Raw genomic sequence first — 12,563 nt, 5'->3', positions numbered from 1 at the left:
CAGAGTCATTATTTTTATGAATAACTTTCTCAAAATCACCCAAATATTTATAACTAAAATCAATTCATCTACAAATAATAGTAGTTTTTAATTTTCTTAGTATTTATAGGTTTATGAAATAAAAATATTTTTTTAAACATATTGATGGCATTTATTAAACTCAAAAATATTTTCCTCTTTCAGATATATAAAATATTTTCCACGCTTGCGATAAGAAAGGTCATTTGCCTTACTCAGGTGCACAACTGAACCAGATCTGATGACAGCAAAAAAAAAAAAAAAAACGTGTCCAAAAGTCAGAAAAATGTTATAAGTTAATAATCATCATTAAAACTTTCGAAAAAGAAATGAATTATGCTTGATAAGAGCTTTTTAAATTGAAAGTTGTCACCTTATTTAAGACCACAGATCATTTTAGCAGTTTTTAAGAAAATCAGATATTAACATAAAATTTGTTGAATAACTGTCTTAAATTGGGTTAATTTTTAATAATCATTATTTTTTAGTATGTTATTATCGCTATTAATCATTTATGAATTATATATCAATCCAATAAATAGATATTTTTTCCTTCACCCAAGAGTTTTTCAATTGAATGTGATTTTTTTTTAGAAGGAAGTTGTAAGACAGACTAAGTTACTAAGAGACCCAAGTTATATGGCTTTCATTTTTCGGTTGTCTATTTCGTTTTAGATGAAACATGAGATCAGGTATAACTTCAAAAGATCTGTCTTGTATAAACATTGGCTTATTGAATGATCAGATGGCCCTGATGATAACAAGGGTATAGTGATCAGTTACAAAACAGCCAACAGCGGCGCATGTAATAAAAATCACCCGCAGGAGGTACGTTCAGTCATGGAAAATGTGGCCAACATAACCACAACGCCATTATCCATACCACAGTAATGAAACTAGGGTAATGAAACTAATGATTATTAAATGAAAATAAATCGATTTCCACAAATGAAAAATTAATTTAAATTAAAAACTATTAGGTAATTATTGTACATTTTTAAATAATATCTTTATACATCATATGCCTTATTTTTATTACTAATAAATTAAATAATAAATCAATTATAAGATAATTAACTTTTAATTTCGTAAAAGGTGGATATAAGATCTTTCTGAGCTAGAGCTTCTGAGCTTTCACGTCCTTAAGTTTTATTAATTTCATTGATTTTATCATATCAAACGATGTATAACATTAGTGTAATAAAGATACAAAAATTTGTAAAGCTTTATAAAGATATTTTACAAATTTAGTAAAAATGAATTTACAAAAAAAAGTTTATTATTAATAATAAATTGAATAATTTTTGTTGAAGGAAATGTATATGAACAGTATTAAAATTATTCTTCAATGTATTATTTCAATGTATATATATCAAAAGATAAAAATTCTATAAAAAATTTATTTGTTTTGAAAATCTCCATACGTTTAAAAGTGCGTTGTTCTGCTCAGTTCCACTTAAAAATTATTTTTCAATGCAAATATTTTATTTCCATTTATTAATTGTTAATTTTTAACAAAATCACGGTGTGTAAAAATCGAGGGAAATAAAATTCTTTTTAATGACAAAATTTATCAAATTTTTTTATGAACATTATTTAATCAATGAATTATTATTCTGATCATTTCAAAATGAAAAATGTTCCATGAACAATTATTTTAATTTTAATAAAACTTAATTTATCATTTATCTAAACTTGTTTTATTATTTTGTGTAATTATTTTGTGATGTACATTCTTCTAGTTCCTTCATATTACATATTCAGAATGCTTGAAAAGGTATTTTTCAAAAAAAAAAAAAAATGAAACTTATAAATATTATCTCATATAATTATAAATATATTCGCTAATAAATAGTTTTATATTATAAGATGCACAGAAGGATTTAAAGGCGAAAAAAAATTAAAGAAATCGAAATGATGTTTTCAGCACAATGTGAAAGGAATAACAAAAAAAGAGTATTAAATTAAATACTCTAATTTCTTTTTACAGATAATTATAAATAATGAATAGTTATTTTAAATTCGAATATCTAAAAAAAGGTAATGATCATAACAACGAAGAAAAATTGAAAGAAATTAAAAACTTACATGAGTTTTATTTTGGACATCACTTCCTCCAGGTCTCCAGGTGCTGATAAGATTCTGTTTCGACTTGTTTCCAGCTGATGTCCTCTCTAGAGCCCTATCTGGACAGCATTCGAATAGCAAAACTCTTTCGGCAACCGAACCTTTCGTCAAAAATGGCCTGATCGGAACATGAGAATGACGATCGGTAGGTGACAAAGATCGTTCTTTGATATGCTGCTTCTGAGCATTTGTGAGTTTGGGGTGTGGAATTGATGGACTTGGGACATCTAACAGTCCATCCATCGACAAAGTTCTCTTATGTCCACCCCTCTGGAAAGGTTCAGCGAGAGTATTGTCAATATCTGGTACTAGATGGGCATCATTCCAACTTGGGATATTTTCCCATTTTGTTTTTGCATCACTGACTAGATGTCCATTTTTTATGGTTCTTGGTTTTGACTCATCTCTTAAAGATTGTTGAACACTTTGAATACGATTTTTAGCGTAATCTACAGCGGATTGAACAAACTCTTGACTCGATTTGCCATAAGGAGATGAATGGTGCCCAATCGCTTGACTAGTACTAGGTTTTATGGATACTGGTAGATCATCACTTTCTTTGCAAGCTTCGTTTACATAGAAAGGTACATAATTGTCTGTGATAAAATTTTTATCTGCCTGACATGTTTGAGGAACTTCAAGAGGTGTTGTTTCACCAAAAGGCACAGAAGGTATCCTACTGCTTTGAAAAACTGTTGTTTGAATGGGTTGTGTTGCAGGATCTAAGCTTGAGTTCAACAGAAGTTCTTGCAGAGCATCAAGCGTGAGAGGACCACTACGTGGCTGAGTTATTGTTGGTGAATAAGGGTGTTCTTGAACACCTGGTTTTGATTTTTGAACCTGACGTCTCTCAAGAGAATTAGTTGGGGAATTTTGTAGGGAATCTTTTTCTTTGGAAGCAAATTTTGTTATTTGGGCTTTAACACCTGTCTGCTGATATTCAGGAGATGGTTTTAACGAAGGTAGTATTGAAGATTTAAAAGATGGGGAGGATGATCTTTCAAATAAATTATCTTCAAAATGTGTGCCAAAATTATTGAAATTCTTAATGTTATCAAAAGGAAAAGCACTTTTTTCAGGATTGACATCGGGTGAGAGTCTTTTCAAATCTTTTCCCAAAGGATCAGAAATAACATTTGATGCTTTTGGGCCAGTTTTAGCTTTAGAAAACCCATTAGACTTAGATGTTTGAGAAGTCTCACTAGATAACGAAGAAGCAGATTCATCTCCAGATGATCTATCATCTTTAATTTTCTTATCATACTTTTTTATTGGGGAAATCTGCTTATTAACTGAAGGGGTAGATTTAAAACTTCCGACAGATGTTTCTGCCTTTTTTCTAGCAGCCAAGCGAACTTTATCTTGGGCCACGAAAGTATTAACAAGTGCCTCTAACTGACCTTCGAGATCTGATGCCAACAAACTTACAGGATCTAAAATTTCCATATCCATTTTAGATGTATTCACTGAATTTGAACCGGACACAACAGCGGTTGGAGTTGACATTTTGGTTGAAGACACAGAAATAGGACTAGAAACAACTGGTGATGATGCCCGTTGTAAGACAGGTGAACTAACTGTTGTCGAAGTATTTCTGCTAAGTGGTACAGCTGCACCAAGAAGATCAGCGATCGATGGAGCAGTACCTTTAGGTGTGATTGGTGGACTTGGTGTTGATGACACTAAAGGGGATGAACTAGTACCTTTGGGTGTTGCTGGGGATGATGGGGAGGATGTTGTAGCGGGAGGTATTGAAAACGAAGGGAGTTTCAAAAGTGGGGAACATAATCCATAATGGACGGCTTTACATTCGTCTGCGGAGAGTTTAGTAGGATCTGGGCAACATGGATCATGTTCAACGGCATGGACGGAACGACTACAAGTTAAATCAACCAAAGCACTATGATAAAAGGTCACAGAAGTCACTACGTAATGGCAGCTCACATGATTAGTGAGCATACTAAATGGAAACTTTTGCAACCTGAAAAATTTAAATCGCTCAGAAAATGAGCAGTTTTACTGATACGTATTGTATCAAATACATTGCAAAATCTTCAAGAAAAGTCATGAAAATAAATTTAATCAATTTATAAATAGTATAAATTAATTTGTGAAACTAAGGAATAAAATGAATTGTAAAATCTACAGACTATATTCCACTAGAGCTCATATGACTTCAAACACTTTCAAACATTAAAATATTTATCATTTAATTATATATTTATTTATAGAAATAAAGAGATTGTATTTAATTTTAATTAGTCAAAACACTCAACTTTTGATAAAAGATATTTTTTAGAAAATTCTATAAATATTTAGTCTTTCAATAGTTACTGATTTTTTTAAACTTTTTAAATCTAAAAAGAAATAAGCGCTGGAAACTATTTATGTATTAAATGATTATGGCTAAACAAAACGGGAAAAAAAGTTGTCAATCCTTTAAAAATATTATATTTTACAGAAATTTAAATTTAAAAACTCACTTCTGAAGAACTTAACAGGTTTCGAACATCATCACCAGTCCCTTGGTTTCCTACGTTACAAAAATCCAATCTTATGATTTAAAATTACACAGCACATTATCACAGAATCAAATCTTCTCGATTTATATCCAATTCAAGTTCTTTAAGTTCACAAAATTATCCACCAGTAGATATAATAAAAGAGAAGCAAGCAGCCTTCAAAGCGGCGATTAAGAGTTACAGTTATGAATTACGATTAACGGTATTTCACAAAATACTGAATCCCGTCGTTCATTTTTTAGTAAGACACCCTTATGTCCGATTGGTTTCACCCTACCAGACGATATGTTTCAGGTAGAGATTTCGAACCGGGGCGGAGAAAAAAAGACGAAATGTTGTCGTCATTTCACTTCGAAGCGAGTCGCTGTTGCTAAAATCGTCTGCCCGCCATATAAGGGAACGGGCGGGAAGCGCTGTCAACGCTCTCGGTAGAAGGAGCAGTATTCTAACTTTAAATGAACAGATGAAAATCCGCGCTGATGTTACTACTAGGCGACATCGCCTTCCCTACACGCTTGGCAGCTTTATCGCTCTTTTCAAAACCGATTCGCTCTTTCAACTTTTAGTTCGAACTGTTCCACTGCTTTATTCAAGGCACGTTCATTCTAAATGCTTTTCATCATTTGTTTTATTTATCTTGATAGAGTTTGTTCTGCGGGTGGTACGATTATGATGCAAATCAAGGAGATCAGATGAGATCTTAATGAAAGTGACCAGACGTACCGGATTAAAACGATTGTGTTCCAACATTTTTTTTTTGCCTCGTGTTTGAAAAAATGTTTTGGATTTATCCTGGGCAAATTACAATCTTGAAATTTTAGATCGCAATATACTGAATTGTTTTTATAATTAATTGTTCCTTAATTAGATCTCAAAAATTAATAGTTAAATTTATCCAAAGATTTTAATTTTTTAAAATTAAATTTCAATACAAATAAAGAATTTTAGTAAAACTTTAAAAATCTTTCTTCCTAATTTTCAGTATATAAAATTTGTCCTAGTTCAGATCGTTTCACATTTTGATAAGAACGATGTACTTTATCCTAGCTCTCTTGGAAAACAGTTTTAATTAATTTATATATATATATATATATAGGAATGAATAATGCATCAATCGAAAAGATATTTTTACTTATCAATTGTACCAGCAGATAAGAAGTATTTGCATTTTTTGTAATGAATCAGACTCTTCATTCGATTTCTTTTGAAAATACGATTAATAATTTATTTGTTAAGTTAATTAATTATTATTATTATTACCTTTTGCTAACATTGAATTAAAACAATATAACATTGAACAAAAATAAATACCAAATGATTATTTGTTTTTATAAGTAGCTTCTAAGAAAGAGAAATTAAATATTTTTACAATCAAAATCAAATCTATTAGGTGTTCAAAATATAAGGAACCATAGTTTTGTATAACAGACACCACAAATAATTTATACAGCATGAATAATGAATATTATCACGAAGACATTATTCGGATGAATATTATCACGAATGATTTTCTCTTTATTGTATTGCTTGTATCTAATTATTTCTAAATTTTGATTATTTTAACCCTTTCTAGGGTCGTGGAAAGTATGCTTCCCACCAAATTTATCAATCTTTTTATGAAATTTTGTAGGTTGGCATAATTTCTGACAAAGTTTTTTAGAAAGACAGAAATTTAGATGCTTCAGTTCTTTATCACAATCAAAACGATGTGCCTTGATTTGTTACTTAATTATTAATTAACTAAATTAATTAATTAATCAAATTAAATTTATCTAATAAGCTAAATGAATCCCTTTTCTTATTCTAATTTCAAGCCTAAAAATATTTTAACATAATATGACTAGAAAAAAAATGGCCCTTTAAAGGGTTAAAAAAATAGTTTTTTATTCTAAATCTTTTAAAATGCATTTTGATATTTTTATTTTCATATTTTACGTTAAATTAATGCCCTGATTGGAAAAATGCTTTCTCTCATGAATGCAATCCACGGAATTGAAATATTTGCATTGATAAGAACCACATTCCTTATTTTAAATAATTTCTAAGCAACATCTATGTTATTTGGATTTATTTATTTATTCTTTGATTTATTTTTATTTTGCATGGATCTAATGCAGCTATCAAAAGGTTATTTTCTCTGATGTTTAATATATACGGAAACTAAAAAAAATAATTGAGAGCACTATTTAACAACAAATTTAACTTTAATTTCCTGTTTTGTTAAAATTTCACATTCCAGTAAACAAGAAAAGATATTATAAAACAAATTTATTGTTCAAGACGCCTGTGATGAATGTAACTTACGACAGTGAATAAAAATAGAAAATGTAGTAAAATACATAAATAAAATATAATCTTCATTTGCCATTTACGTCTGCTTTTTAATATTTGCTATCTTTGGAGTTGAGAATAAAATATCTTTATCATAGCATAATTAGTTTATTCTCTGAAAAATTGATTAAATTAAAAGATTTGATTATTACTTAAAATTTTATTTTAGATAATCTTTCCACCCATTATATATATTTGAAGTATTTCGAATCTAGCCAGAATATTTTGTAATTTTTTTAAGAGATTTAAAAAATAATTTAGAGATATCTATTAAAATTCTAAGCACTAGTATTAAGATGTGGCTGCGTGAACCGGCACCGTTTCACAAACCCCACGGGCATCCAATTTTACATCCAAATTTAACTCTTGAAGTCAAAGTTATAGTGAATTAGTCCTATATACAAGGCAGACCAGGGGCGGAATTGGAATTCGAACATAAACACTCTGGTCACGAAATTTGGAATATGTCTACAAATCAAAAAATTGGATTTGAAGTAAGAGTACAGAGTTTATTGCAGAATTTTTAGTATTTTTGAGTTATATAGGATGTCCTCTTCATTATTCATTCAAAAGCTAATTCCTAATTTGTTAAATATATGCATATAGAGCCAACTGAAGATAAATTTTAATAACGTGAAGAGTTATATTTTGCTTGTTTCCAGCAGTAAATGTTCTGTTGAAATAAATCAGGAAATCTATATTTTTATACAGTCTGATGCTGTGAGTCATGTTAAATAATTTTCTTTGTCTACTTATATTAAACAAAAAGAAAATACTTTCAAATTTTCTATGATCAAATCTGATCGAGAAATTGAACTTGTAATTTTTTAAACAGTATACTCACTGCTTAAAATAACATAAAACTTTACGTCATTTGAAGTGTATTTCCAAATGGCTTTATATGGCTACCTCTAATGGCTCAGAAGTTAATAGAATGCGATTATAATGGATACTTTGCATATTAAGATATTATTCTTTATGCGAAGAATCTTTTTTTAATGCAAACTTTTGAGGACTAGCGATTCATTTACATTATTATCATATACAATTTAAGAGGCCAAATACAGCCATTAAAAAGGAACAAAATGAATGGACATAATCCATCTATCGAGAAATGCTATAAATATGAAAATTTTTATATGATTCAAGATTCATTGCTTAATATAGATTATTATAATTTTATCTACGAATGAATATACCTGTATCTAAAGATTCTTATTAATCTATGATTGAATTTATCTGTCTCTAAAAATTCTAATTTATCTATGATTGAATTTATATGTCTCTAAAAATTCCAATTTATCTATGACTGAATTTATCTGTTTTTAAAGATTCAAATTTATCTTGGGTTGAAATTTTGCTTATAAGAATATCTTTGCCACTTCGACCGTTTCATTTCAAAAGATTAAAAATTATAAACTGAAAATATTAAAGCATTGGTATTTTAGAATTTAATCTAAGAATACTAATTCGCATCACTAATCAGAAAATAAAAAGCCTCGTAAATTAAGATGCTGTTGTTTAGTACTAAGTAAGTACAGTTAGTTAGTTGTAAGTAAAGACCATTAAAATAAGATTTTGATTTGTAGTAACAAAATTTGGTATTCAAAAACTTGTACTGTAGGCAGCGTTGCTGTTTGTAATTAGAAATCCTTTGCACGGATGAATGGAATGTGACTCCCAATAATACAAAAAGTAAACAAATAAATCGAATCTCTGATTCTTAAAACAGAAAAGAATTGTATAGCATTTATTCCTTTTTTTAATTTTTATAAAATCGTTCATTTTTATATACTGTTGGTCTGATCCATGACTAATGTAAAAATATATTATCTTTCTTTAGCTTGATATTTTGTTTTTATTATGTGAGAACATGATTTTGTTTTGGTTAGGGGGGGTTTGAAGCTCGAAATCGCGTAGGCAATGAATATTGAAGCTCGAAATCGTGTAGGCAATGAATAAAGCATAAATGACAATTTTCATTATCATCTTTTAATCGCAAATATTTTTTTACCTGCTTTTACCAGTATTGCATTATTATTATGTATGCTTCTTTGAAAGCAGATGCGTTTTTGAAAGGTTGATTAATGACTTAAATTAATTAAGATAAATAATGGTTTAAAAAATAATAATGTTCTCGCATGATAACTTGAAATTTACGATCGTAGATTTCGTTTTAATTTTTCTTTTTTTGTTTTTTAATGTCACTGACAAATGGCGGAAACGGAATAAAAATTTTGTTTAATTAGTTTGCTTCAACTACTGCAAAAATGCAGACTACTGAAGTAAAACGAGACCGCGGTGGCCTGGTGGTAAAGTCTCGGTTTCAGAGTCGTAGGGTTTGAGGTTCGAGACCCGATTCCACCGAAGAACCATTGTGTAAGAGGGTCTGTTGCACGTTAAATCCATCATGCCAAACGTCCTCCCGCTGGTGTGGAGAGGGAGGCGCCAGCTCAAGTGTCGTCCTTGTCATCTGACCGCGGTTCAAAATTACGAGGTCCGTCCGAAAATAACCCTAGTGTTGCTTTACAACGGAACGTTATTATAACTCAACTCAACTGCAACAACGTTCTATTTATATATATATATATATATATAGAGAGAGAGAGGTAATATACTGTAATGTAACAAAACTTAAGAGTTGAATGATTCTACTTTCCATTCTCATATTTTTCAGCTTCAATTCTGCAAGCATATTATTGATTTAATTGAAGCATGATCATTTATCGTTTAAAATTAAATTTTATTTTAGATTTTCCTTGAAATGAATGCAAATTAGAAAGACTTACATATAACATAATTATGTTAGGTTTCTAAAATAGTACGACTTATTTGTCTATTAAAATTTAAAGTTTAAAAATAACTTCATGACGAAGTCATTAAGTCTAAATTAAGATTCAAACGTTTAATTGAATAATTCTGTTGATATATTTGATCGACAAAGTTGGGTACTATCATTAAAAAGAAAAATGAAATTGATATAACTTAATTCTCCTTCACCAAATTTATTTCTTATCTTACTTAAATTCAAGTTTTTACGTTGCTTATTTTTTATGGAAAGCAATGCAGATTGGATAATCTTAATCCATTCTGGATCTTTAATGGTCTTTTATCATTTTAAGTTTTGAAATACTGCGTTCGAAGATAATGGTTATCGGAATAGACTATAAAATTCTTAAGATTGAGAAATTGAGAAAGGCATTTCCTGTTTGGGGAATCTATTTAAAGTCTTCGAATAAAGTCCAGTTATAGATGCCTTCATATAAAATATTAATTTTTAATACGTACAACTGTAATTTATTATTATTTCTTCGCAGTTTGAAATTCTAATTTTTTTTAGTTTTATTTATTATTTTTCCAAGCTTTTCGAATACAAGAAAAGAATTTAACTATATTTCATTATTTTAACAGATAGTAATTTGAGTGGATTTCATAATCTTAATACTTAACATAATATCTGTGCCTGGGATCTCTAGGTATGGAAACCTTAACCATACGCTCGGTTGAATGATTTTAGTGATGTTTTTCATGATTGAAATCTTAAAATCTTAACACTCAACTAGATATCGGATACGATTTCTAACTCATTTTAGAATAAACCATTCTCATGGCTTGATTTAATTTCTGGAAAACTCTTCTTAAGAAATATTCTGCATTTAAACATGATTTGAAAATTTATTTTTTGAAGTATCCTATCTCTCGTATTCTTGGATGTAATTATGAAGTATTGCATAAGAAAAGTAAAAACTTTTTCAAAAGTAGAAAGTCTAATGTAGGGTTGCACGAAAAAGTTATGGCCGCGGAATTTTTAAAGGTATTTTACTTTCAGGCTATTTATCAATTATAAGTAAATATATTGAAGAAAAGGATCTTGAATTACAAAATGTAGTGATAAAATTTTCTCAATAATTTTTTTACTGCTATTACTTATTACTGTTATTATTTATTTATTTTACTCATCAATGCTCCACTTCCTTATTTACTTTGAACTGTGAATTTAGACAGCAAAATATTTCTTATCGAAATAAGATGACGAATTATTTTAGCTTCCTAAAAAGAGCTTTAAAAGTTTAAGAAGCTTTATTTAAAGTTGACATTTTTACATCCCAAGAGTGTTTTTCTTTCAAATACTAGTTATTCTGGATAAATGAATTTTCATTTGCACTAATAAAAGATTTTTATTATTTAGCTTTTTGAACAAAACTATTAAACATTATGACTAGCACACTTTTCTGATGAAAAATTCGACTCATTGATTAATGCATCAAAAAATTTGGCATTACTAAGTATTCGTTTCAGAGTTAATGTTTTTATTGCAAAATCTGAAATATTTCTCTAATACTTTTTAAATTATAGTTTAATTTTTAAATTCGACACTTTATTATTCCATGCTGTTTCTTTAATGTTAACTTAACCTATTATTTGATTCTGCAATTTTCATCTCTATACAATTGTATGCAGTGTGTTGCTTTATTAAATAGTATTTCAGCTGCACCATAGCTAAACATTTATTAGTTCTTTTGTATCATTCACATTAATTTGTTTAAATGTTTAATTTTTTTGCCCTTGAAAAATGTTCTTTTCCTTCCACTATAATTTAAGATCTATACTTATTAGAATTAAAGAATTAGACATCAAATACAAATATAGAATATTTTCCTTCCACTATAATTTAAGATCTATACTTATTAGAATTAAATAATTATACATCAAATACAAATATAGAATTTTTTTTATAGATTAGTGAATATTATAAAGTGAAAGAAAAAAGAACGTTTTGGCTAATTTTCAATCTGATAATTTGAATTTTTCTCTGATATTTCTAGATTTCCAATTAAAATATCATTAAAGTATGTTATGTAATACAAATTTATTTTTTTAATTCTCAGTAAAAAATTAAAATTGCAATATTTAAAAAAATTTCTGATTTTTTTGTTAAGTAAAGATTTGTTATTATATTTATCGTAAGATTCTTTTATTATATTGTTATTGTTATTATTATCTCTTTATTTATTAAAATTACTAACTCTTAATTTATTTATTATTTTTTTATTTATTAAAACCATTAATTATTTAAACAAATCTTTGCTCTCATTTTAAGTTGATAAATTTATGTTTTCTTTTTCTTCCATTCTTAGATCCAATTTCTTTTGTCATAAATCGAATTGTTATCGTGTCCTCTTTCATTCTTCGTTTAATCAAGCACTTTTGTTTACACTTTTTACTACTACTTAATAATTTGTCCTTCATTTTATAAATTTGTTGAAAAAAGATTTATTTATGCGGAAAATATAAAATTCCCCGCACTTTTAATGTAAGTTCATTTCTGGCAACAAACTTCTTTCGCCATCTGCTTACAGAAAATCTTTAAAACTAGTTGAAAACATCGTTTATTCGAATGATAACATTAACTTCAAGTGTAACCTCGCTCCCGTATTTCGATAGTTTGACGCATCTTTTTTTTTTTTTTTTTCAGAGTGTGCCAAAAGATTTGCTGTTCGTTCGCCTATATAGATTTGACGAACGAGGACAAGAGGAAAAATCGGTGAAAACACTCGACATTTA

General features: G+C 28.5%; 1 protein-coding gene across 3 annotated transcripts in view; it reads right to left on the bottom strand.

The window, feature by feature from the left end:
• The window catches only part of LOC129965608 (serine/threonine-protein phosphatase 2A regulatory subunit B'' subunit alpha-like), an 84,212-nt gene extending 79,876 nt beyond the window's left edge, over positions 1 to 4,336 (bottom strand). The window contains exon 1 of one of the 3 annotated variants that reach the window (XM_056079648.1): positions 2,107 to 4,336. In XM_056079648.1, coding sequence (XP_055935623.1) covers positions 2,107 to 4,104 — 1,998 coding nt within the window. In that variant the 5' untranslated portion in view covers positions 4,105 to 4,336. The remainder of the gene's footprint in view (positions 1 to 2,106) is intronic. The other 2 variants (XM_056079649.1, XM_056079651.1) reach the window with 2 other exon arrangements.
• Between the last annotated feature and the right edge of the window lie 8,227 nt (positions 4,337 to 12,563).

The sequence above is a fragment of the Argiope bruennichi genome, chromosome 4, assembly GCF_947563725.1.
Source record: "Argiope bruennichi chromosome 4, qqArgBrue1.1, whole genome shotgun sequence".
NCBI lineage: Eukaryota > Metazoa > Arthropoda > Arachnida > Araneae > Araneidae > Argiope > Argiope bruennichi.
The sequence above is the reverse complement of the archived record's forward strand: the minus strand, read 5'-3'. Positions and strand labels throughout refer to the sequence as shown.